Genomic DNA, 27,999 nt, shown 5'->3' with positions numbered 1-27,999 from the left:
TGAAAATGAGACAAATGAAATTGTTTATTTTTCAAATAAGCTTTTTTTCTTTTTTTTTTACAAAAAACAAACAAAGAAGACAAAATGGCAGCAAAGACAAAGGTGATTTATCCAATTTTCTCTAACCATTCATAGACTTGCGTTAGTCCCAAAGAATCGTCCTCTTTATTTAGGGCTGAACACTCAACAAAGTCAACTTTTAATGGTGAAATATCAGCGAAATCAAAATCTTTGTTGGGTTTCCCGATAAATGTGTTGTTGTTGCTTGTTGTACTATGTCCTTCCAAGGCAGCTGACCGTGTCATCCGCAGAGTGTTGCTGAAATTTAAAACAGATTTTAGTTTAGTTTTCATCTAATCTATACTCCCATAAATTTGAGTTTTTGTGTATTGATATTAATATTTAAAACACTTTTTTCTAAGAAAATATGACTTTATTTATATATAGGTTATATCTCCGAGTGGCGACCACCGTGTAAAAAAAAAAAAAAAAAATAGGTTGTGGAATTGCATTTATTTGCAAAAGATCTAGCTAATTTGCACATTCATTTTAATTCCCTATCAGTTTTTTTGGTTTTCTTATGGGATGATCATCTTTAGTTAAATAGTTAACTATTACGTGTAATTATATTCATGCAGATATTCTACATGATTTATATTGCGTAAAAAGATTATAGTAAACAGAAACCTGATGACAATGAAAATTTTTTAAAAAATGGAATTTGCCAGGAAGGTCAAATGACGACATTACGAATATGCATGCGTAACATAATAGCTATAGGTTCATATTTTAATTTTTTAGCCTTGTCAGTAAACATGAATTCATAGCTCAGGCATTAATGTCAAAGGAAAAAGTAAATCGTAAGCTAAACGTTTTGGTTTCGATTCTTGGTGGTGGTGAGTCCATTTTTTTTTTTTTTTTTTTTTTTTTTTTTTTTATTATTGGGTCAATATAATAAATACAAAATCTGCATTAATCAAAAAGTGTATTTTATGACCAGGAAATGCCTGACAGCTAATTTTAATAGAAAACAAATGTTGACAAACTTTTAAACAAAAACAAAAAAGATTTGTTTACTCTCTAAAACTTATGAATATTGTAAGGAAATTCTAATGCTGATCCAATCATGAACATAAGGTGAATAAAAAAAAAAAAAATTCATTGGCTGACTAGCATGGTTACCTGGCATTGCCCAGCACAACAAATTAGAAAATAATGTGTATAACAGGTTTTAAAACTTCTCTATCACATCCTCTAGCAATCGAAAGAAAAAAAATCTAAATGTTAATTCTTCTGACTATTCTGTTGCAGTTGAGTTTCAAAATAAATATTAAAAATTGTGGGTATGTCTCCTGCAATTTCTGACTCTTAGACAGATACATTTCTGACCCACAGACATAAATTTCCTTGATATAATAGATTAGCAGGAAAAATCTGGTGTTGTCATAGATAGACATAAAAAGAAAAATGACAGTTTATTGGCTATTTTTCTCAGACTTTACTGGGTTGAAATTTTGTATGGACTTTGTTGTGAACTAAGTATTAGGGTATCTGTTCAATGCATTCAGAGATTAATAAGGATTTGTATTTAATGCAAGAATGAGCATAAATTTAACTTTATTCAGTCATCAATGGACTTTTGCCTGTTTTCAATGGGCTAAAAAGTCTAGTATCTTTTTATAATATTTAATTTTGGAGGATGGGTCACAAGGATATATATATATATATATATATATATATATATATATTTGAATTCGTTTCGCAACTATGGCAGTCAATTAACACACACGTCGAATTTCTAAAGCTTGAATTCGTTTCACAACTACAGCAGTTGATTAACACACATGTCGAACTTCTGAACATACTCCTTTTATTATCCAAGCGTTCGTCATCAGCCAATCGGCGGCCAGAAAAACAGTCATGTGAGGGGTGACGTCATCGCTCAATAATCTTACAAAAACCACAGCCGGCATTTTTAATTTCTGCCCTCCCTGTGATCCTCCCAGCAGGTAAGACAACACGCGCAGACACGTGGTCGCTTTCTTCCTTCATTCTGTTCGACTTTACAATATTATATACATGCACACTAGCAGGACCCATTAACCAGTGTGGCCTAGTATGAAATGTAGGATTTTATTATAACAAATGTGTCTAAAACGATATTCTAAAGTTATATTATAGTAGATAATAGTTTAGACATAATAAATTTGTATGTGGCATCTGTTCTTGCAAACCTACGGTAATTTGGTCCAAAGGAGAATTTCTGCAATCAACAAACAGAGTATCATTAATTTAAATAATTTTTAGTAAATTTAGAGTTTAACACCTTTTGAAGCATACTAGAGGGTTTCTCGAGAATCAGTAACGATCCATATGCAATTCTGCTCCAAGCCCTTCACATTTCAATTCATATTTAATTTCTATACTTTCCAAGTTATGAATAAAATTAAATTTCCTTTCTTTGGATGTAAAGCATGAACGCAGACCTTTGATAAAAGTGAAATATTCTTATCCAAATATCCTAGATAATGCATTTTCATAACATATGGTTATAAAACCTATTTTCAAAACTTTGAGTAGAGTTTGTGAACAGGCACTAAATATCAAGACAAATGGGTACATTCATTGATAGATTTATCAACTAGTATATATTATCGAGATATATATGGTGGTTATGTTAGAAAACAGGAAATGTTTTAGATAAGAGTCACAGAGGGATTAAGAAATTGAACCTGCTGAATAATGAAGACAATATTATTCTGGGAGTCTGGAAGTTACAATTAAACTGGAACAGACGTTTGATGCTCTAATAAAATGTTAATAATTAAGCAATGCACTTAAAACAAGTAACCTTCTCTCCCTTTTTTGATCTTTCACCCACAGGACAATCATATGGTTGAATAAATCTTTCATTCTTTTGAGAATGAGTTCAAATTAATTACATAATTTATTTAACTATGATTGTGGCCTTTGTCTTAGCTAATGGTATTATCCTCAGTCAAGAAGAAATAAAGTTGATTTAAATAATTTTAAAATTTGATGATCACATAAGATTTTCTTGACACCTGTAAACTCGTGTAACACAGGAACTACAACTTTAAGCATTTATTAAAAAACAAAAACGTTGCTAAAATGTATAAATTATTTGGAGGCCACATAATTAAAAACATTTGGAATTTGAGTTGACAAAAATAAAATGTAGAATACATGAGAATCAACAATCAAATCATTCTCTAAAAATTAAAAAAGTGATTAAAATTAGGTGTATGTGAGGATGGGGACTGATAATCTAAAATAAGCTCACATTTCCTTTTCGAGGCTGGACTTGATGATTTTGGCTCCTTTTGAAAAGGTCAGATCTTGTTTGTTACAAGCCACTAGCAACGGAGCAGCATTGGAAGCAAGAGACTCACACATCATCACATACAGATACCTGTAAAGAAAGGAAAGATTAAGCATTGATTAAATACCAAAATATTTACTATTTATAAAGTTGATGTTTTAGATATAGCCAGGCATTTTAGAGAAATTGTTCATCAATTAGTCACACTTTAGTTTGATTTTCATTGGTCTGTCAAGATTAAAATAGTATTTTGATTGTTAAATGTGTCAAATGGATAATCTTAAAATGTATCCATTCAATCTTGTTTGTTTACATATATACATAGATGTTAAAATACTTTTGAACACAAGTGCAATGCTCAATCAGGTTACTACATTTAAGTGCCAACAGTTTTGTTTAAGGTCCATTGAAAAGCTTCACTCTCATTGGTCAAATTAAGTCACATGATGATACGTATATTAAACTAAATTCAGTCTTTTTTTTTATCATTTCTGTGTTTTAATAGTTTTATTCCTATAAGATTTATATTTGATTCTGGTTCATCAAATTTTCTAGTGGATCATTAAGAATAACATGCAAAAAACAAAATTATAAGTCAATACAACACTGCATAAGTACAGATAATTTAAAAATAAAGATTTTACTTTTAAAATTAAAACCGCTTAAATTTAGTTCTCCAATTCCTAAATTACCTGTCCAACAATCATAACATCTGAATGCAGATGTACATCTAATAATAAATGGTCTTATCGAGATGTTAAAGTTATATGTGACAATGTAACAGTCATCCAAGTACTTTGAACATTCTCAATCATTATTAAAATTAATTTTGAAAGACTTACTCTGCAACATTTTTTATCTCTTTCTGGTAAGTAGAACTGTCAATCATGTAGATGATCCCTCTGAAGACCAAAAAAGGAAAAGCTTAAATCATTGGTTGCCAATTAAACATGAAAAGATATTTCATAGAAAACAAATGTCAAAGGTTTAATAAATTATGTGTAAAAAATATTAAGTTTTAAAAAATTAATAGAAATTTAAAAATAAAAATTTATTAAATTTTAATAATGAGTTGCTTGGAGCAAGAATGCAGAGGTTACTAATTGCTGCAAAATCATGGATGTGCCAAGGAGATTGACGATCATAAATTTACCAAAATTGATTTTGATTAATGTCACATCACCAATATCCCCTTCCCTCCATCTAAACAATTGATCATAAAATGTAAAAGAATAAAAAATAAATAAATAAATATGGTGTGATGGGCTGGTGCAATAAAAAATTTAAAAAAAAACTATAGGCAAAACCAAGTAGCCTTGCACATATAACAAATCAACTTTGCAAAAACAATCTTTCAGAAAATTTGAAATCTAAAACGTAATTAAAATCAAAACCTTTATAAACAAGCTCAATATATTTTCAAAAAGCTTTAGTTGAATAGTTGCAATAATACAATCAATTCAAATTCATGGCTTAGATTTTGTATTTATCAAAAGATTTCAGAATAAAACTGATATTGAATTTTAATTACAAACATGAAAAAGTAAGGTGAGTGAAAGGGGAGAAGGGCAGAGACAAAAACCCAGACAGAAAAACAAGATAAATATGGGAAAAAAAATTGAAATCAAAACAATTGACAAGAAAAAAAAAAAAATTAATTTTCATGATTTTTGGCTGTGTAAAACTAAAAACCATGCTACGCTTAGCTACCTGAGCTATACAATTCTCCAGACAGCTAGTATGCATGTCAGGATTCATAAAAAAATGCGATATCAGCTTTATAACAATATTTTCTCAATATCTTGTACCTTTTCTATAAAACCGTGCACATCTATGCAAGTTATTTAAAACAAATCTAAGTAGACCTTCACAAACAATCTCCCACGTCTTAGTCAATGAAAGGCTTCTTGTTGTTGAATTAGTTTTAAAGAATTACCTTGCTAAATGTCCATTTTCTTCAATGGCTTGAGCACGAAGACGTTCATGACCAGGAATATCAATGACTGTCAGAGTTTTCCTCTGAAATAAAGAAAATGTTAAAAGACTGCATTCAACAAAATTAAACTTTAATTAGAGAAAATAAAAAAGTATCAACCATGATACGTTTTGTGATTTTTATATATATATATATATATATTACACACACACACACACACACACACACACACACACACACACACACACACATCGTCTGACATTGCCTAGTTGTAAAATATGCTTAAATATGATATTTTGATTAATGCAAATTTTGTATTATTATATTGGACCCAATACATAATGATTTCAAAAGTTAAGAAAAAAAAAAAAAAGACTTGTGTGTCACCACCGAGAATTGAAATTAAGACATTTAGCTTACGGTTTACTTTTTCCTTTGACGTTAACGCCTGGGCTATGAAGCCTAATATGTTACGTTATGCATGCATATTCATAATGCTGTTGTTTGAACTTCACCTGGCAAATTTCTTTTTTAATTTTCACTTTTGCACTAATTTTCCCAAGCTAAAACCCCAATATAAAGTTTTGCACGGCTTCGATCACCCTATATATTGTTTCTTCTCTGTAAACTAAAAACTGACAGAGTTTAGTAGATAAAATTTTTTAAACAAATATATATACACATGCATAAATATATATAGAAAGGTTTGTGTTAACTATAACCATTATTACACAAATATTACGCAAGTATAAATCATGTAGAATATCTGCATGAATATAATTACATGTAATAGTTAATTAAAGATGATCATCCAATAAGAAAACTGAAAGGGAATTAAAATGAATGTTTAAAAGAATATGTAAATTAGCTAGATTTTTTGCAGATGAATGCAATTCCATGACCCATATATAAGAAAGTTGTATTTTCTTTTTAAATAAATAGAAAAAAATCGTTTTAAATATGAATATCAAAACATAGAAAAAACGCAAATTTATAGGAGTATAGATATTTCTTTTCTTTGTGTGTAAAAAAGAGGGAGGTAATTCAGTATATATTCAAGCTAAATCAAATGCAAACAACAGATTCAAAGTATTATTAGTTATGTGAAATGGCAGTGGTTTTAATCTATATAATTATAAAACTAAAATGACCTTGTAACAGATGTTGTAACCCACATCCGGTTTACAACTTCCAGTTGCGCATGCATACATAAAAATAAACCCATAACAGCGTCAACAAATAAACACAAATCGCTACTTTTGCAGAATTTGACCTGCGCACTGAAATATTAACATTATTATTTAAAAATCATTATTTTCTTCTACACTACCAACATAAATAAATAACCCCGAAAATGTATTTTTTTAAATTGCATCACAAATAATGAACGCGACAATAAAACGTATTGTTTTACTGTGTACGTTTTCAGCATCCCAATTGTTTTCGTTGCGTTTAAATTAAAAGATATCAAAATTAGAATTTAACTTTAAGTATTATGGTTTTTCCAACCACCAATTGCCATAGCACCCTTCTTGAGAGTCCAATATTCAAACTCCTCAGCATGATATCTACAGGTAACATGAATTGGAATAAATACATGGAAGATACTGCAAGTCTGTCGTAAAGAAGGTAGATTCCCTCAATCAGGCTAGAAAACTTCTCACACCTGCAATATTCTGTATCTCTATAAAACGACTATTTGCACATGCATGGAGTATTGTTGCCACATTTGGACTGGTGCACCAACCACTAGTTTCACTTTTGGACAGTGCACAAAAAAAAAAAAAAAAAAGCCCTAACCTAATGAGTGCTGCAATGTTCACAAAGTTTCAAACTCATCGCCACAATATTACATTACTGTGCTTGTTTTAGAAGTACTTTCACGGAACATGGTCCAAAAAAAATAAATAAATAAATAAAAAATAATTAATGCCCTTGTACTCCTTCAACGTAAATACCTTCAACTAGTAATAAAATCTCACCTCTTCACTGTAGAGGTCCTCAAATGTCAGAGGGCTTTCTACTCTAAAGCTTTTCTTTCTTCAGACCTCTTTCCTTTGGAATTTCCTGCCTGCACCAACAAATTTAAATGTAATGTGGATAAACATTGCTGCACAACTCCCCATGTAGAATGCGTCCTTTAGATCTGGTCCCTAATTACAATAGCTCCTTACATTTCTGTGGCAATATGACTTGTTTGGAGGGTATAAGAGCAAGTAAAAATGTAGAATATATAATTTTATTGGAAAATAGAATTAAAAACCTTTCCTGTTGAAGTGAAAGGTTCAATTCAATGATACAAATAAGAGATTTATAATAGTATTTTTTTTTTATTTATCGTTCTGGATGTTCAAGTTTAATAGCGCATGATGCATTGATAAAATTTCATGCTAGCATTAAAAATACACCTGCATAGCAATACATTATGAAATGAATTAAGAAATACACACTCCTATGCGTTCAAGAATAACAGTATAGAAACGTTCATGTTAAAATTATTCATCAAATGTCTGTCCATCTCATTTCAACCCAACTTTCAGAAATTCTAAACTAAAAAGTTTTATTTTATATTCAAATCAAGATTATTCAATTTGATTTCCTGAAACGAAAATATCAGGTCATCCCATAAGCTCTGTCCGGATTCTCTGTAATTTGATAGTAAATATCTAATAAAAACTAAATTTTATTTTAATTTTTTATATCATTGTAACAGTATCCAAGAAGCACTAAAAGTACACAATGCTTTATGAGTTTAAGAGCATGGAAGCAACTTTAAATATTCACTCAGTTTATGAATAAGAATGCACAAATAAAAGATGTTGCAGAAATGATTTGCAAAATTCAAAAATGAAAATTTCGCCTTTGAAGATGAACAGCGATCAGAACATCAATTTATTTATTTATTTTTTTTTTTTTTTTACAAGGGAATCACCACTTATCAAGGCCCAGAGGCCACTCGATAAGAATTAAAGAGTGTACAGTGGTCAAAAGGACAATATAGTAATTATTAAAAGTGTAAATTTGGTAAACTGGATTACTTAAGGGGAACGGCTCATCAAGGACTTGTTTACGTTGGACTTTAAGAATGCCATATTGTAGTCAGCTGAAAAGCAGGGAAACAGAAAAGTTTCACAGGTGTGCAGTTCTAAGAAAAAGTAGTTTGATGAAGAGATCCTTATGGCATAATTTCAAGGAAACTCTGCAATATCAATTGAAGAATTGGCAATGAAGCTGTCCTCAAACCATACAACTATGCATAATTTCCAACAATTTGGAAAGATTCCCAAGTTTGGAAAATGTGCGCATTGTGAATTTTTGATTTACCTTTAATTTGCAATTTCTAGTTTCATTTTATTCCCCATTTACTGTTAAATTTCAGAGAATTAAAATCCTCTAAATTTTTTTAGGTGCATTTTGTCGAACTTGAGAATAAAATTCTTATCAAGCTATAAATTCACAAAATACTTTTTATGTATTTTGTTTTATGTAAATTGCTCTAGATAGGACTGATGTAAGAAAATAATATAATATAAAAAAATCAAAGATGGCACGAATATCATAAAACACGATTTCAACTACTCTTCCGATTTTTTTGGATTTATGTAAATCATGTCCATATTCATTTCATTTTCTTTTAAATAAAATGAGTTTTATTCTTCTGATAAGTTAGGGCTGAAAATATTCAAAAATTGACATAATTACGATTGTTTCTGTGCTATGAATTAGATGCTGTCAAGAATTGAACATTTTAACATGCTGAAAGAAATAAACGCTAAGATGAACATCTTGAAATTTGGGATATAAACTTGTCACTTATTCATATATGCTCTGTAGTTATATTTAACATACATCAAGCTTTATAAATAAAAGGATTGGTATAAATCAACAAGCATATTTTTCCCCATAAACACACACACACACATATATATATATGTGTGAAAGAGTGAGGTCATAGGCAATGGCGAAATCATGGCAGAACCTCCCCTCGTCATCTGTCTTGTTTGAGTGGGTCAGCCATTCCATATTGTGGACATTGAAGTCACCACAAATGTGGATGTTAGCCGAAGGATGAGCAGACAGGATGTGGTCAATTTTATCAGCTATACTCTTAAAGAGAGTAACTCCACTGTTGTGGGGGCGATAGAGGGTAAATATAAATACGGTGGTGTAAGCAAGTGCAACCCAGAAGCACATATAAGGTAAGTTAGGGTCTTCTCTGGATATATCTCTACCACACGGAAAGCCATCTTTAATGTAGGCACATGGCGATCTTGTGGGGTCAGATTTAGATGTTGAGTAAGAGTATCCTTGGACCAAGTAAAGAATAGATACCCTGTAGCAGAAGACGATGATGGCAACAACCGGCGCACATTTCAAGTGACACCAGCGATTCGACCTTGACATTGGCACTAGCATATGGCATTGGTTGTTTGTAAATACATCATGGTCGAATATTCGCAAGCAAGATTTTCTAAAAATTTATTTACAAAACTTTTGAAGATTTAAAAGAATAAAATATATTTATAAAACATTGTTTTTTTAAGTAAGTAACAAAACGAAGGTATTTCAATAAAAATATATTTAAATAAATGGGTGTCTTTCTGAGTGCGTTTTTAATATATTTACAGAACTTTTTAATAAAATTTATAATTATAATAAAATAGATAAATAAATTTAAGCCAAACTTATTAATGGCAGAAACAAATATAAAATAGCTGACATGTTTGGATTTAGTATAGCATCCAGAGGCCCCACCAGAAACTACTGCATGGTCCATAATCCATTCACCAAATGGCAATACAGCAGTCCCAGTACTTTGCACCTGCTGATAGGACAGCCTCCTTAGTGGTTAATCCAAGGTTCAGGTCCCTGACTATCAGGCGGGTAATGTCAGCCCAGATGAAATGTTTACCTCCAGCACCCTTACTAGTGACATGGCCACAAGGATAGACATAGAAACAGAAAATTTCTGACATCTCAGGCTATTGTTCACGAAATACTACCGACCTAGAAAGCAGCTTTTTCTTCACCCTTTGTCAGAAAAATCACTCATTGGACTGAAGGACAAAAAAGAAGAAGCAAGAGTTTCTGGAGCTGCCGATAACACATCCACAGTGCATTATCTACTCTCCATAAAGGAAAGGAAGGAAAAACAAACAAACAAACAAACAGACAGGTATGTCTGAGAGAAATGTCTAATTATTTATTCATTTATCACTCCTCTACTCACTATATAATCATCAGCAAACCAAGTTGCTGGCAAGTCCGGAGTACATAAAGTCTGTTGGTGATATGGAACTTTGATTAATTTCAGGAGAAAACACCTCCCCTTTTCAAAAAGACAAGAGTGTTATCCAAGATGGTGAAAGAAACCAGAACCGCATTAAGAGGCTAGTATCAGAGTCAGAAGTGATAGTTAATTGTGTAGGTAACTGGGGATAATTTTTTTTATTATTACTGTTTTGCTATATTTTTTAAGAAGTTATTTATTTCCTTATTTATTTTTTTTTTTTTTTTATTAGAAAATATACTATTGGTTAAATTTATTATCCTATTCTGATAATGTATTTTGTTTATTTATTCATTTGTTTCTTAATACTAGCGATGCAACCAAATTTTTTTTTTTTTTTTTTTTTAATTTATTATAGTACCCAGTCAAATTTAGGGTAATTTATGGTGTAAGGGAGATAACTGTATTTAACTATTTTTTTCAAGGGAGCTAATTGGGCTTAATTTCTAGTATTTTATATTTATTTTGTGGCTATAATATTACGTTGTTTTCATATATTAATATTTACTGAGGCAAGGATATTAACGCAGATGTTACGTTGTGTGCTGTTGCATGAGATAATATGCTTGTAGAACAAGGAGATTCTAGTGTTTAAGTTTTCTTTAATGTGTTGATGTAGCGGTCTGGTGGTACTCCCTATATATGAGTTGTTGCATTTGGTGCATTGTAGGTCATAGACCACGTGGATATGAGAACATAAGCCTGTATCTGAGATGGGGCAGTTGGCAAAGGAGCAAGTGTCAGGTGTGTGTAGTGAGCGTTTCCAAGTTAGGTGCTGTCGCAAGGTGGTCCAGTATGGATAAGTTGTATGTCTAGCTTCTCATTGTGTATGGTTCTGTGGATATCTGAGGAGATTCTATCGTTGAAGAGGAGCGTCAGGAAACAGGTATTTGAGAGAGTGTGGCGTTGGCATTTTTTCCTCTTTCTGAGTGAAGATAAGGTGGAGTAGGGACAGCCGTTTATGGAGAGGGTGTGTAGGAAGCTGTTAGTGTGCAGGGTTTTGTCAGATGTGTTAGTGCACTTGTCGGGTATACGCAAGATCTCTGCATGTGCATAGCTCAGTTTATCTTTGATGGGTAAGGCAGATCTAAAGTGGATGAACAGACGTCTACAGGTTGGTTTCCCATAGAAACCGGTACATAGAGCTGTCTTCAGTGATGTTGAGTTTGAAGTCAAGGAGTGAGGGAGAACCGGAGGCATTTGGTTGCTCTATGGTGAACTGCAGGTGGGGGTCAGTATTGTTGAATGTGTTGAAGATTTTAGTAACTTCGTCAAGGGAGCATGTAAGTGCTTGTCTCTCGAGTCATATATATGTAATTCTTCCTTTTTTGTCATAAACATCACTCATGAGATGTAAGGATTAAAAGACAAAAAATAAGCGAAGCAAGAGTTATGAGGCTGACAAAAGTAAATCCAAGGTCCACTTTCTATTTTCCTTTAAAGGAAAAAAAATTGTTTAAAGAATATTTGGGATGAAATATTCAATACAGTATTCAATTTTATAAAATAAATGTCGAGACATGACAAAAAAAAATGTAATAATTGTAATGAAAATTTCTAGTTTAAGAATTCTTGGCAACCAATTCATTTCAAATGACATAAAAAGTAAAAGTTTTACCTTTTTAGGAAGTTCAAATGAAGCAGTGTTAATTTTGATTGATGTGTAAGTTTCTTTAAATGTTTTCTGAACCAACTGAAATGAAAAAGAAACAAGGATTTAACAAAATAAGAAAGTCATTAAATTCATGTTTTTTTTTTTTGTTTTGTTAATTTTTCTTCATTCACAAAATGATTTCCATTTTTATTTAAATATAAGCAAAACTAATAAACAAACACCCTCGGCAGAAATTACTGAATTGTTATCTTTTTACAGAAAAACAAAGAAATAATTTTCATTTCACATTTTGGTAATTTGAACAAAAACAAAAAGAGGATTGTCATTATTTAATTTAATATATTCCAATGTTGAGGAAATCTAGTCAAATTATATTTATTAGAAAAAAAAAGAAAAAGGTCATTTTATGATTTTTTCTGATATTCAAAGTCAAGGAATTTAATTTTGTAAAAACAGAAGTCAAAATTTATTTTCCAGTTTGTAAACTGGTTATCTATCCATCTATAAAAGTGAATGTGTGTGTGTGTGTGTGTGTGTGTGCGTGTGTGTGCGTGCGTGCGTGCGTGCGTGTGTGCGTGTGTGTGTGTGTATGTACATTTCCCTATGCAATAACTGTCAATTTTTAATCTACAGACTCAAAATTTGATATACAGGGTACTGAGATTTGGGAAAATCGATGTGATCGGGTTTCGGCCAGAAATTTTGCTGTTAAGGGGTCAAAGTTCAACGATTTGACCTTTGAGAACACTACTTAACTCCTCCAACAATTTTGAGTCCACGCACTTGAAATTTTAGATGTAGGTTCCTTGGACATGGATCTAACTTAATAACTTGATTTGAGCCCAAAACAATAAATTTTAAGGGGTCATAATAGGGGTCAAAGTGAAAAAATTTTACCTCTGCGGTCTCTACCAAATTATTCAGACAATTTCTGGTCTGAATATTTGAAATTTTACATAAAGGGTATTCAGAGATAGGGCAAGCCTTTTCATAAGTTTGGGTCAAAAATTTTTAGTTACCAATATATAAATGTATGTATATATGTTTGTATGTTTACATGTCTGCCTAAAACTTTCAATAGAAGCGACAGATTTTACCAAGATTTTCATACGACAAATATCGAAAAATTGGCTAAAAACATTAATATCTTCCCCTTCAACTAGGCACTTTTCTACAGGGGCGGGGGGTCACTTTTTTCGCCAATATTTTTAAAGTTATCCTCTCCTTTAGATTGTCTAGCCTTAATTTTAAAAAATGTCGCTTCCGGTTTGGCAGTGGTCATAACAGCATAAATGTTAGGTTTTACCCCATTCTTTTCCTCCTTTGCAGTACGGGTTCAAGCCTGCCTTCCTACTACCACTTTTTTTTTTTTTACTCAACATACACATCCAAACACTCGGGCAATGCCGGGCTGAAATGCTAGTATATATATAAAAGTGAACATGTGTGTGTATGTGTACATTTTCCAATGCAATAACTGTCAATTTTCAGTCTACAGATTCGAAATTTGATATACAGAGTACTGAGATTTGGGAAAATCTTTGATCGGTTTACAGCCAGAAATTTGGGTGTTAAGGGGTCAAAGTTCAACGATTTGACCTTTGAGAACGCTACCAAAGTCCTCCGATAATTTTGGGTATAAACACTTGAAATTTTAGATATAGGTTCCTTGGACATGGATCTAACTTAACTTGATTTGAGCCCAAATCAATAAATGTTAAGGGGTCATAATAGGGGTCAAACTTAAAAAAAATTTTACCTTTGCAGTCTCTACCAAATTACTCAGACAATTTCTGGTATAAACATTTGAAATTTGACATAAAGGGTATTCAGAGACACGGCAAGCTTTTTAATCGGTTTGACTCAAAAATTTTTAGTTACCAATATATAAATGTATGTATGTATGTTTGCATGTCTGCCTAAAACTTTCAACAGAGGCAACGGATTTTTACAAGATCAGTATAGTTTTGAAGTTCGACCTTTCAGACGATAAATATCGAAAAATTGGCTAAAAACATTAATATCTTCCCCTTCAACTGGGCACTTTTTGACAGGGGGGACGTCGCTTTTTTCGCCGATATTTTTTAAAGTCATCCTCTCCTTAATTAAAACCTATGTCACTTCTGGTTTGGCGGTGGTTGTAACAGCAGACATCAGGTTTTTCCCAGTTCTTTATCTCCTTCATGGTACGGGTTCGAGCCTGTCTTCCTACTACCACTTTTTTTTTTGCTCAACACACACATCCAAACACCCGGGCAACGCCGGGCTGAAATGCTGGTATAATAAAATAAAGAAATGGAATGTCAATTTATCAAAACAATTTGATATTAAGTAATTTGAAATGGTTACTTTGGGCTTTTCAAATTAATTATTAAAAACAGAAAAAGACAATGAAGATTTAAAAAAGAAATAATTTTTTTTTTTTGTAATTAAGAAAAATGAGAAACAGGCTTTTTTCTTTTTCATGGCAAACGTAATAATTGTTATCACCACCGACAATAAATTTAGTTTTAAAAATGAATGTTTCTAATTATTAACAGAAAACACCTTTTTTTTATTACTTTCTCATTCCAAACAAGCCACAGTGCCACTTTGGTGTAGGAGGCTACTATTTGGGACATAATATGCAATGATACTATGTAGGGAGTTGAGCAGCAAGATATCAGTTTACACTTGAATTTCTGCATGTCAGTACAGTCACGGAAGCAGGAACCAAAGAGGGAATTCTAAGATCTAGCAGTCCAAAGGAAGAAACTATTTGAGTAGAAGACTTTCTGGTATCTAGGGATCTCTAATATGTAAGGGTGAGATTTTGCTGTTTGTCGGAAGTATTTACATCGAAAGGGTAAAAGTGACTTGAGTTTAGAGCACCTTCCATTAAAATACTTGTAAAACGGGCAGAAGGATGCAACATTTCATTAATGGGAATGGGGTTGGAGGTCTGATTGAGAGAGCAGGATCTATTAGGCTGGTGATTCTTTTTTAACTGTCTAGGAGTGAAAGACTTGTAGGAAATGCACCAACCTAAATGTGGCAACAATCCTTCATACATAAACGAATGGTGGCCTTGTAGAGGTACACGATACTCTTAGGCGTAAATAACCCTTTAGCAAAGTAGAGAGAGCCCACCTTCTTCGCAGTAGCCTTGGCAATGACTTGTCAATGTATCTGTTCCAATTCATGTTCTCTGTGAACGTTAAGGCAAGAAGTTTGAACGAAGAGCTTTCACGTTATATATCATTAGCCATGGCCATCAGTGGTTGAGGAGATTTCTTGTGATTATTAAAAGACAAGAAGCTTAGACTTGGCAGCATTGAATGTTACCATCCTTTTACGTCCCCATTCCACTACAGACTGGAGGTCTTTCTCTACGGTTTTAGCCATTGCCTTAGATGTGTTCATTCGTTTTCTCTTTGTGTCTGTTATAGAGCATGGTGCCATCGGGGAAGTTATTAATGAATATGAAGAATAATAAAGGTCCATAAAGGTCTAAGGATCCACCCCTAAAGCCCATCCACATTTATATCATGTTATTTTGATGTACGACCAAGGACAACCTGGATTTTTCTTATTTAAGGATTGAATTATGTTAGTTATTCGTCCAGTAATACCAGGATTTAATTTTCATACGAATACCATCGTGTCATACCCTGTCAAAGGCAGATATATCTAGGGCTACTGCCTTAGCCTCCCCTGCCTTATCCAGTGCATGGTATATACACTCAGATAGGATTGCCTAAATTCATAGTGTTGGTTGGAAAGAAGTTTAGTATCTATGAGGTGGTGGACTACTTTGATTAAGGACGCAAAGATTTGGGCGAAAAGATGGAGGAGGCTAATGAGGCAATAATTTAATGGGTCAGTTCTTTTATCAGTATTCTTGTAAACTGGTACCACAGAAGCAGTTTTCAACAATCAGAAAAGCAAGATTTGCTAAGATATTTATTGAAGAGAACTGGAGCAACTTCAGCAGAGCATTTTTTTAATAGTATAGCCAGGATGAGATCAGGTTTACGTTTTTTTATATTACAAACTTGAGAAGGGGTGATTTTTAGATCATCAAGTGTAGTTTTTGTCTACAAAGGAAAATCAGGGAAGGAGTGGTTTGTTGGGTCCAAGATAAAGTTGGAGGCAAACCAATAGGCAAGCAGGTTAACCTTCTCGGTTGCTGTGCAAACAACCTCTATTGGATAGAGAGAGAATTGTTGATTGCCCGTTATTTACTGGACTGTTGTAAATTTTCCAGAAATCATAAGTTCCTAATTTCTGAACCTCAATGTGGTTTCAGTATATCTTCTTTTAGCTGCAGCTACTTTGCTTTTAAAATTATTGCTAGTTTCTATAGATTTTTGTCTGTTTGTACTTGACTCCTGTCTGATAAATCTGCAGTATGCATGCTGCCTTTAAGCAATGGCAGCTGTGCAAGTAGAAGTTTACTATTGAGGAGAGTGGGGTTTGCTATAAAACTTGTGTGGGAACATGCGCATCAATTGCTGCTTTGAACCAGTTAGGTCTTATTTGCGCATTGTTCTACAGGAAGAGAAAACATTTCTCCATAGAGGATCTCTAATGTGATCCCTGATGGCCTCTCAGTAAGCCTTTTTGTAGAACCATGTCATTTTGAGCAATGGCTTTTCAATTTGGGGTCAAGAGTTTAAAATGATGTCTATCGTTATCACAGCATGATCAGCATTCCATATAGAGCAATAGGATTTTGTTACACAATCCTCAGGAACTTTGGTCAGAAATAGATCTAGAAGTGAGGCTTGCTGGTCCTGAAAATCTGGGCGAGGAGTTAGGAACGTTACTGCCTGTATCAGGAAATGGAATATACAAAAGTTATGTGATGCTATCAGCTGTGTCTGTATAACTAGAGAAACCAAGCCAATTATTGTGGTGGACATTAAAGTCACCAAATACATGTACTTAGGCGCTAGTGTCTCGGGGAAAGTATTGCATTTATGCTATCAGAGATGATTGATTAGTGTACAGTCCTGAGTCGGGAGAGAATGATAGAGAAAATATAACTAACGAACGCTATGTTGTAAAGTTAAAGCACATGAAGGCCTGGTCATCTGATTCTAGTTCGGATTCCTTAGTCAAAATGAGAGTGTTACGAATATAAACTTCAAGTCCGTGCATGTGTCCGAGTCCTTACGGCAAACTGGGAGATAACCAGACATATTAATGTGATTAGAGGGGATGGAGAAGTGTAAGTTTCACTTAGTGTCAAGGTATCCGAAGAGTTTGCTAGGAAAAATGATTCTACATTATCTAAGTTAGTTAATCATTGGATTTTATGCAGAGTTTATTTTCTAAAGTAATTTAAGTTTTGTCTATGTGTAAATGTGCATAATCTAAAGTTATTTGAATTTCAAAATAAAGAAGTTATTTTGAATTCTAAAGTTTTTCATTAAATCCTTTTAATTAGTATTATTAGTGATGATAATATTAATATCAAGAAAAATATTGTACAGAGATAAGAAAATTAAATTATAAGTTTTACAAAATATTAATTTTTTTAGACACTGTTTAAAAACCAAATATGTAAATGAAATATAGTCTTAATTGTGTTTTGTAAGTTTTTCAATCAGTATATATATATATAGTATATTTAAAAATATTTTCTTGCATCATTGAATTAAGTAAACCCATGGTGTTTTGATATAAATAAAATTTGGATGAATGGAAAAAAACTATCGCATTTAATCATTTAAAAAGGTTTTTCATAATTAAAATCTCACCTGGGAAAATAGCAATGTTTTTCCAGCATCACAAATACCAGTCAAGAGAATGGCTTGTTTTTTCGAGCGTTTCCCATAGAAAATCCATAAGAGAACTGAAAAAGTAAGAAACACAAAAAAAAAATTATTATAGCTGACTGAATAACGATAGGAGGTTCCAATTGAATGGTTTACTTATGAAACTATTAACTCCAAAATGACTTCGTTTTTAACCTGAATCAACATGGAAAACTCCAACATCTGGATCATAAGGTTGTTAGGTTTTGCAACATGTCAGCCTTTATTCGGCTATTTTATGTGGAAACTGCACATTTTGTATCTGAATAGTTTGTATATGCACATGTTTTGTAAATAAAAATATAGTCAGTAAACAGATTCTATTTAACCTAAAGACTGAACCATGGTAGATATTATTATTCTGTGGGGAATATATAAAGCATGTAAAGTGAAACTTCACCACCAGATGTACTTATGATTCATCATAGTCAGATTATAATGATAAAAAAAAAAAACAAATGGATGAATGATAGACAAAAACAATTCTGCAATAAATTTTTAATATTTTACAAAAGAGAAAATGTACCTCATTCGGTCACTTATTCAGCTCAGCTTAAATTGTTGGAATCAGGAAGAGTTTGCAAAGCTAGTTTTTTTTTTTTTTTTTTTTTTCATAAAAAAGGAGAGTATCCAAAATTAATCTTTCTTTTCATCTATCTTCCAGTTACGAGTTCAATAATATAAATATCTGATTATATTTCCTATTGTTTATACACAGACAGGTGAGATTTATATTATAGATTACCTTTGAATGTTAATAAACACTGTGTAAAATAAGAACCAATGGTTAAAACAGTGATTGAAGGTAAAAGAAATAGACAGAAAATGAGTGAGTAAATTGAAAATTATGGCTAATTAAAATGATTTATTTCTTCATAAAATCAAAGAATCTTTTTCATGTGATCAAAATATATAGGGAAAACCCTTAGGGGAACAAGTATTTATAAAAAAATAGACACAAACGATTCTTGACAAATAAATATTGACAACTAGCTGCCTTTGTTTGTTTGCTATTTGAAATACTTGGAACCAAAATTTAAAATAAAAACATAATTACAGTTTTTAAATCATCAAAAAGGTTTTGCATTTTTTAACCAATCCATTAACAGATTAATCTTTGGGTCGCTTTCCATATGCAAATCCCAAATAAACTTTTATCGGTAGTAAATACAACACTAGCTCACAAGTGGTTGGTCTTTGATGAGGGAGTCATAAGTGACTAGCTATTTCATGCAATCTTGAATGGATTATTATGGTTTAAGATGTGGTAAAAGGAAGCTGACTCAGCTTCACTAGAGTGAATATCGCCACAAGTGTCAGTACAAGAGGTCAGTTTAATGTGAAGAGAAAAGACCAGATATTTTTTGATGATCAGAGTTGTTAGATCTTTAATCTATGATAGCATTGTATCATTGTTAAGCGTAAGGTGGAAAGAAACAAACTCAAGATGGACTTTAAACTGATCATTATTCAATCATTTAGATTAAGAGTGAAAAGTTACTGTCAGTTTAATGATGAAAAGATTATAAAAGAAAGCTGTTTTTTGTTTCTTTGTGGTTAAAAACTGCACAATAGCGCAAAAGTCAGCTCTCGTCTGCTGAGAAAATAAGATATTGGTTTGTTGAGGTTACAGATTCATTGTGATGAAGATCGTATTTGTGAAAATCCAAATGTTTAAAGTTGAGTTTTGCCAAGTTCTTAATGAAAAATATTTTCTTGATATGTTGCGCTATATTAGAGATATAGACGACTAACCCATGACCCAACAACCAGGGTTGATTTTGGTTTTTCACTTGTGTCAAAGTAGAGTTTTTGACTGACAAGGATTTGTTTGGCATTTGCTACTGCTTCTCTGAGCCTCTCTTAATGAGCTTAAGTTTTTCTTATATGTAAAAGTTTGACAGGTGCCTGCCTCCCACGGAGACTGCTATGAGACCAATATTAGAATTTGGCGGATGTTTTAGAAATTGCTCTAACCTCTAAATTCCACAATTGACATCTTTTTTTCTTTTTTCACGTTAAATCTCATTAATTATTGACTTTACTTTCAGATTTTAAAAATATTTTGAAAAGAAGGTTTTTTATAACTTATCATCGGGGATCAGTTTTCAATTATAACATTCTATTAAATTGAACATCTCTTTTATGGCCATCACAGAGAAAAAATATTGCAACTCACTTAACTGGTGAATGTTCCTCATTTAAAAAAGGGGTTATGAAAGAAATTTTTTTTTCAAAAATTCTTTTTTTAATCTGAAAGTTAAGTTTGTAATCAATGAGATTAATGTTAAAAAGAGAAAAAAAAGGGTAAATTGTGGAATTTAAAGAGGGGCAATTTTTTTAAACGTCTGCAGAGAATTTTTTTGTATATTATTTTATTTCAGTTTATAGAGAGTTCAGTTCTTTTTATAAACGGTTTTGGGCAATATTCCATGTTCAATAAGAAACCTTAAATCTTATTCCCAAAATTTTAGAAGGCCATGAGCAAAAAAACAAGCTGCGTAAGCATGGTCCCCCACTGGTGCAGCACCAGAGGGGGGGGCCATGCTTACGCAGCTTGTTTTTTTGTGAGATGATGCCACAAAAAATAGTGAAGAAATGATGAATGTGAAAAGGTGTGAAGGACCAACGTTGCCTTCATATTTTCACCAAGCTTCAGAAAAATCTAATGGATGGGTAAAAAGTGTCATTTTTTGCAATTTGGGGGCATTTGTGACCCCTTTTAAGCTCCTATGAATACCAAATCCCAGTGAAAATGGACAAACAGTACAGTTTCATGCCTTAAGACATGTATATTTGAATTCAGCACCATAGAAAACCACTATATAGACATACATATCAAGTTTGCGTAATATGAAAAAAGAGCTCCAAAAAGGCATGTTTTTTTAGCCCTAAAAGAAGGGATGCGAACCAGAATTTTGCCAGGGTCACCCATACTGAATTTATATTAAGAACAATGGCCTCCACATTTTGGCCAAGTTTCAGAAAAATCTAATGGATGGATCAAACGCTATGGGGCAAAAAGTGTCATTTTTAGCCATTTTGGGGCATTTTTGCCCTCTTGAGCTTCTGAGAATGCTGAATCCCAGTGTAAATAAAATATTCGACTTTCTCCGATAAAAATAAAAGTTCAAACACGAGTTCACTTACTATATTTTGTTAGATTAAAATTATCCGAAATGTGCAATTATAATAATTATTATCCAAATGGAGAATTGTTCTTTCTCTTTAGAACATACATGGACAATCGGTAACACATATTGGTAGCCATATTTTTTGTCTGTTAGCGTGACCACGTGGTTGAATACCGGAAACTGTCTATACCTACAAGTTGATCAGGAAGTGACGTTACGCCGTCATATTCACTGGCCTACTGTATCGGTGGTGGCGGTTTAACCCTCCGTTCTAACCCCTAACTTCCGGTCATATCAGAGAGAGTATCATATTAAATTTATATCAATTTTTTAATTGCAACTTCAAGGTAAGTTTTTGTCCAATACGTGTATTTAAACTTTTAAAAATAATTTTTTTTTTTTTTTTACTTATTTGAACTCTAGGGACTGCCAAAACTACAGAATTACCCCACCCTATATGTAACACGATATAACTTTATTATAAATTAATATTATCAGTAAAACTTTTGTACCATTTAAAAGAAGGGCAAAATAAACTAGTAATGATTTTTTTTTAAATTTTTCATCGAACGAAAGTAATGAAATTGCAAGACGAAAATCGTGTTTACATAATTGGCGCTTTAAAATAACGTTACCATGAAGTAGACATTCCAAACGTGAAAACACACCCGGGTTTAATAAATCTAGCAAAAATCAACTAATGGGCAGATTTTCCTGAAATTTTCGACTTATCCATTTTTGAATGAAATTACATATAAAATGCAGTTTTCCTAAAATATACAAGGGGAAATAATTTTTAGTGCGTGTTCCCCTCCCCCCTTCCCATATATCTTTTTTCGAAATTCAAACAAAATATATTTAAATCTATCGAAATTTCTATTTATTATGAAACATAAGAGTTTAAATAAGTAAAAAATATTTTTTTAAAGTTTAAATACACATATTGAACAAAAATTTACCTTGAAGTTGCAATTAAAAAAATATAAATTTAATAGTTTTTTTTTTAAAATGGCGTTTTTTCGAATTAATATATACTATAATCAGTTGAATTGCCAAGAAAAAGAAACTTCGTAAACATTAATTAATTTTTAAAAGATTAAAACGATTGAAATTCCATTATTTGAAACTGTTCCGTTACCAACATAGATTTTTAATTTATTGTATTGAAATTTTTTTTTTAAATATTAAGTTTTTATATAAACATGGCTCGTCAGTTATTTTATCGCCAGATTAAAACCGATTTGAAAATATTGCACAAATATTAAGCATTTGGTAGCCCTCCCCCCTCATATTTTGTTCGTCTCTTTTTACCGAAAAACTATGGAAGTCCGTAGGTAACCAAAAGAACATTCAGTAAAACCGTATTTCATATTTAATATACAAATGTTTATAATATTATTAATCATTAAACTAAATTAAATTATAACAAAGATTGGGTTTGTATTACTGTACACAGATTCAAAAAAGTTGTCAAAAAACAAATATATAACAAATAAATGTTATCAAAGGCAAGATAAGTTACTTTTCTACCTAACTGGATATGTTTTCGGTGTTTTTATTTAATGTAACATGTTTATTCAGCTCGAAAAACATACTGTGTTTACCGATGTATTGGAAAAATCAAAATGGCGCCCGACTCTCTCTTTAACACGGTAAGTTTGGGAAAAGGTGCTATAAAGATAAAACTAGACAAAATACTGTTAGAAACTTGCTCAATATATATTACCGTGACATAGGTTGACATATATTCGGTGGTTTTTTTAATAGTATTTTGTCTAGTTTGTTATTTATAACACCTTTTCCCGAACTTACTGTGTTAAAGAGAGAGTCGGGCGCCATTTTGAATTTTCCAATACATCGGTAAACAATGTATGCTTTTCGAGCTGAATAAACATGTTACATTGAATAAAAACACGAAAAATATATCCAGTTTGCTAGAAAAGTAACTTATCTTGCTTTTGGTAACATTTATTTGTTATGTATTTGTTTTTTGACAACTTTTTCGAATCTATGTGTACAGTAATACAAACCCCAAAGATTAATTATTAATTACAGTTTGAAGAAGATAAACAAAGGTTTTAAAAAATCATTAAGTCGCTTCTGCTTTTTCACAAGTCTGACGTCACGGGAATATGTGCTCCGTTTTTCATATTGCTTTGGGGATACCTATTGATCTCTTATGTTTCATAATAAATAGAAATTTCGATAGATTTAAATATATTTTGTTCGAATTTACAAAAAAAATAAATATGGGGGGGGGGGCACGCACTAAAAAAAATATTTCCCTTCATATTTTACGGAAACTGCATTTTATATGTAATTTCACTCTAAAATGGATAAGTATCGAAAATTTCACGAAAATCTGACCATTAGTTGATTTTGGCTACATTTATTAAACACGGATAGGTTTTCACATTCGGAATGTCTACTACATAGGAACGTTATTTTAATGCGTCAATTATGTAAACAAGGTTTTCGTCTCGCAATTTCATTATTTTCGTACGATTAAAAAAATTTTTTTTAATTATTACTAGTTTATTTTGCCCTTTTAAAATAGTATAAAAGTTATACTTATAATAAAGTTACATATGGGGGGGGGGTAATTCTGTGGTAAATTTTGGCAGTCCCTAGAGAGTTGCTATCGTGGTCACAAAGTCCGTGTTCAATTTAATACAACGTTATAATTGAAAACTGAATACCCACGTAAAAAGTTATGAAAAAAAAATTCAATTTTTTTATAATCTGAAACTTAAGTCTGTAATCGATGATATTAACAGAAAAAAAAATTTTTTTTTAAAAAAGTGAAAATTGTGGAATTTAGAGGGATCACTCTTGACAACGTCCGCCAAATCGATTTTATTTACTTGAAAACAAATACGTATTTAAAAGTATTTTTAAATATTTCAGATGTGGGCGCTTATCCACGACCACCATACTATTTATGAAAGCCATGGTTTAGCCATATTTAAAACTATAGATGAGGGAGTCTAGTCCCACCCCTTGCGATAGGGTTTACTTTCTGTTACCGAATCATTCTCGCTCTGTCATTATTTTGCACCGGATACAATAACAGCAACAATCCCGACTGTAGGAGGACACCGACACATCACGGCGTATATGTTATGATGTGTAAGAAACCACGTGTGTATTCTACAATTTTAAGTCAGTCGTTTAACATTATGACCATATGCCGACGATAGGTTACAATTTAAGATTTGTAATAATAGAAACGTCTTCGGTCTTTTAGTGGGTAAGGGTAAAATGAACGATATCTAAATAAAATTAGGTTTATTTTTCTTGTTAGCAATTCTTTTTGTTACCTGATGCGACACGGCGACACGCACAGTCTGTTGATTCTGCAGAATGTGCATTTAAAGATACCTCATGACAAACATGTTACAAAACACATACTCGTTAAATTACGCTATTCTAACAAAATATTTTTTAATTTTTAACTTCATTACACTAACTGTTCTTTTTTCCTCTCGTTCCACACTTAAAATGAATCTCGAATCGCATGATTTTAAAAATGTTGATTACCTTTTGTTAATCGAGAAGTCAAGATTTCTTTTTAATATTTAGATTTATACATTTTCTTGATCAATCTTTAAATATATAGTTACTAACTATATATTTAAAAAATAACTATTAGTAAGCATCTAAGAAAGAACGATAACTCAAGTTCATAACTATTTTAACTAGAAAATTATGAACTTTCTTGACTTGTCTGTAAAGATGGCGACTATATTTTTCCGACCAGGTTTCATTTTTACGAATATACGACGAAAACTTGCTCTGACTTAGTATGTGTAATATTTTTAACCACAATGATGTGGTTCAAATTAAAATGGAGTTTTGATAAAATACCGAAACCAATTTTACTCAAATTAATTTACGCGACTAAAATAGGGGTACTTCTACACTTTATCGCCGAAACTGAAGGTGCCATTTTATTTTGAGCAGCTGCCGTTAAAATCTATGGGAGAAATCAGTATTTTAAACTATGGCCGAAGCATGAAATAAATAACAAAAAAATTAAACTGGAGAACGATTGTTTCCGGAAAGAATAAATTAACCTAAAATTAAATGAAAAACTTTCCCGTCTTCATTAATTAAATCGAAACCTTTCCAATTAAACAATTATGGATATATGTTCTCTTTCACTTTATTTACTTTTTTTTCATAATTCTTTCCGGAAGTTTATCTAGTTTAATTTTTTGGTTATTTATTTCTAACTTCAGCCATAGTTTAAAATACTGATTTCTCCCTCTGGTTTTAATCGACAGGTGCTCGTGCTCGACATAATATGGCGTCTTCAAGTGTAGAAGCACCAAAATATGAATTTAACTTTTTGATTGATCTGGAGATTAAAAATAAATTCCAAAAGTGTGAAGGAATGTTTAAGGTGTTTTCGTTATTTTCATAAAATACCGGCCCTTTTTTCTTCTTTTTTTTTATTTATTCTTAAGGCATCTTTAGTAATTATTAATTAAATAAATCAAATTATTATAAAAAATATAATTTTGTTATGGCAATGTTTTAATCTCTATAAAACGATTGGCTTGCAATACATGGGAATTTGCTAAATCCAATTTAAATAATTTTCTATTGGACAGTTTAAATGCTTCAAAATTTCGAACCATGGTGATATGAAAAAAAAAAAAAATTGTGCTAGTGCAGTAGTACTGCAGTGCAGTATTAATCCGCACTATTTTGAAATAATATTTAAATTCAATTAAAGTTCTACGATATGTTTTTATTAAATTGTAAGATTTAAGTACAGAATAGGTACAAAACACCCTCATGTTAAGAATGGCCTTCTAAATAACGTTTCAGCACGGATCAATAAGTGCACACTGCACAAAAAAAAAGTATGTACTTATTTTATTAATTTAATGCACATTTTCAGTAGAATGAACACAGCTTTAAGCACACCTACAATATTCCAAGAAAACGGACAAAATTTACGGAAAAAAAACAAAATGATTACAGGTCTCTAAAATCTGGTCAAACAAATGTGTGAGCATTTAACGTTAAATTTATTTTTGTTTTATTTTTTTCGTCAAGTTTTCAATAAACTAACATATGTTGTAAGAGTAGAATCATACTCCAAAATATTCAAACCTCGTAGTCTCGAGGAGAAACACGAACACAAGTGTAGTTGTCTTATAATTAATTTAAATTTGTTTAAGTAAAAAAAATTGAAGTCTTTCTAAACAAGACGATGAGAAATAAAAATATGTAAAAAAAAAAAAAATACGCATTTTTTTTAATATCAATATTCAACTCGTCAGATATGTTTGAACATATAAAATGTCCAAAAAAAAACAAAAAATAAATGAATAATAATAATTTAGTAAATATAAGAAATTTTAAAAGATGGAGTAATTGTTAAATTTAAATTGGAAAAAAAAAAGTACTTATGCAGAATACCGACCACGCTATTTCTATCGCTCCCCTTTTTTTTTTCTTTTTCAGCATTTTTAGGGATAAGATTTATTCTAGCGAACAAAGAATGTCAATACTCACAGACTGAAATAATTCCGATGGCTACAGCCACTAGAATGCCTAAAATTGTCGGATCAAAAATTTCCTTTTCTACATGCTCAACAACTTTATGTGACTCCATGACTGGTTCATCTCTAGCAGCCGCCATTTTGGAAGGACGTTTTGTGTTTACACGATTATCTGCCCTTTACTTAGCCACATCGTCTAGTTCTGGTACCAGAGGAAAGGAAAGTTATTTATCTTCATCTCACGGTGGGAAAATGTGGCACAAGAATAGGAAAGTGGGATTTTTGGGGTTTTTTACCATAAAGTCATCGCTTATCAAGGCCCGGAGGCCACTCAAGAATAAAGGTTTATGGGTACCGTGATGGTAGGAATTGGATAAGTTAATTTATTTTAAAGGACGGCCCATCAGTTTTGGGACCTAAAAACTACCATGTTATAGTCAGCTGAGAAGCAGCTCTACTGTATTGTGTTCCACTGACGAGCAGTTTTAGAGAAAAAGCTCTGCTCATGGAATTTTCGCTTAGTTTTAGGCACAATAAGATAAATTGCAAATAGTGGTTGTAGCTAGATGGGTGTTTGTTGCAAATGCTTTACAGGGAGCAACCATAGACTGAAGTTCAGTCGAGCAACTGCCATGAAAATAACGTCAGATCACATATTATTGAAAATACACACGAACACATATCTCCAGTCAGTGGGCTAGGGTTAATGTGTTACATCTATTCTGTCCTCTGCCAGAGTAGGAGAAATCTTTCCGGGCTGAGGCAATATTTATTTTTGTCGATACCCAGACTATCCCTAAGAGATTTGTATTTTCTTCAGGTTAAAAACCGAATTTGTGTCTACCTTTGCTCTAATTGTGGCAAGTAATTTATGCAACACATTTGTTGGTCCCCTGAAAAATGAGGAACTAGTAATTTTCATCTGTTCATTTGTTCACACTTTTCGCAATAACCACTCTTCAATATTTTTGAAATTTTGCACAAAAATTAGTCATGGTGAAAGTAAATTTTTGCCAGTAGGGATTTTCCGGGATAACTCTGGTTGCTGCCTAGGAACCATTATAGAGTAAAATTGCCTGGAAATCGTTCATCTATTCATTTGTTCATACGTTTTTCAATAACCACATTTTGAATTTTTTTTTTAATTTTGCACAAACATTAGTTATGGTGAAAGTAAATTTTACACTCATGGAGGGGGACCTTATACGCTCGGCTTGTATTTCAAATACTTTTTAAGACTGACTTCTTGATCTTCATAAAAATTTTCAATCTATAATAAAATGTCCTTTTACAAAATCAATAAGCAAATTAATTAATCTTATAACGGTTATTGCACGTATATAAGCAGTATGCAAAAAAAAAAA

The 27,999-nt window shown here is 31.9% G+C and overlaps 1 protein-coding gene across 1 annotated transcript; it reads right to left on the bottom strand.

The window, feature by feature from the left end:
- On the bottom strand, positions 1 to 27,999 carry LOC145291396 (signal recognition particle receptor subunit beta-like). The gene is made up of 7 exons (XM_080137198.1): positions 26,649 to 27,999; positions 17,929 to 18,023; positions 12,188 to 12,262; positions 5,280 to 5,362; positions 4,186 to 4,245; positions 3,305 to 3,433; positions 1 to 318 (listed from the first exon to the last, which is right to left on the bottom strand). The coding sequence occupies exons 1-7, from the start codon at positions 26,773 to 26,775 to the stop codon at positions 108 to 110; spliced, it is 780 nt and encodes a 259-aa protein (XP_079993324.1). The 5' UTR covers positions 26,776 to 27,999; the 3' UTR covers positions 1 to 107.

The sequence above is a fragment of the Euprymna scolopes genome, chromosome 2 (assembly GCF_053919585.1).
Source record: "Euprymna scolopes isolate OS-2025 chromosome 2, ASM5391958v1, whole genome shotgun sequence".
Lineage (NCBI taxonomy): Eukaryota > Metazoa > Mollusca > Cephalopoda > Sepiida > Sepiolidae > Euprymna > Euprymna scolopes.
This window is presented reverse-complemented; position numbering and strand designations above follow the sequence as displayed.

Excerpts from the sequence above, each read along its gene's own strand:
- LOC145291396 (XM_080137198.1), bottom strand. The coding sequence starts at position 26,775 with ATGGCGGCTGCTAGAGATGAACCAGTCATGGAGTCACATAAAGTTGTT. Across the intron at positions 12,263-17,928 it reads AAACATTGCTATTTTCCCAG|TTGGTTCAGAAAACATTTAA; the intron begins GTGAGATTTTAA and ends TTTTCATTTCAG. Across the intron at positions 4,246-5,279 it reads GAAAATGGACATTTAGCAAG|AGGGATCATCTACATGATTG; the intron begins GTAATTCTTTAA and ends TTTGGTCTTCAG.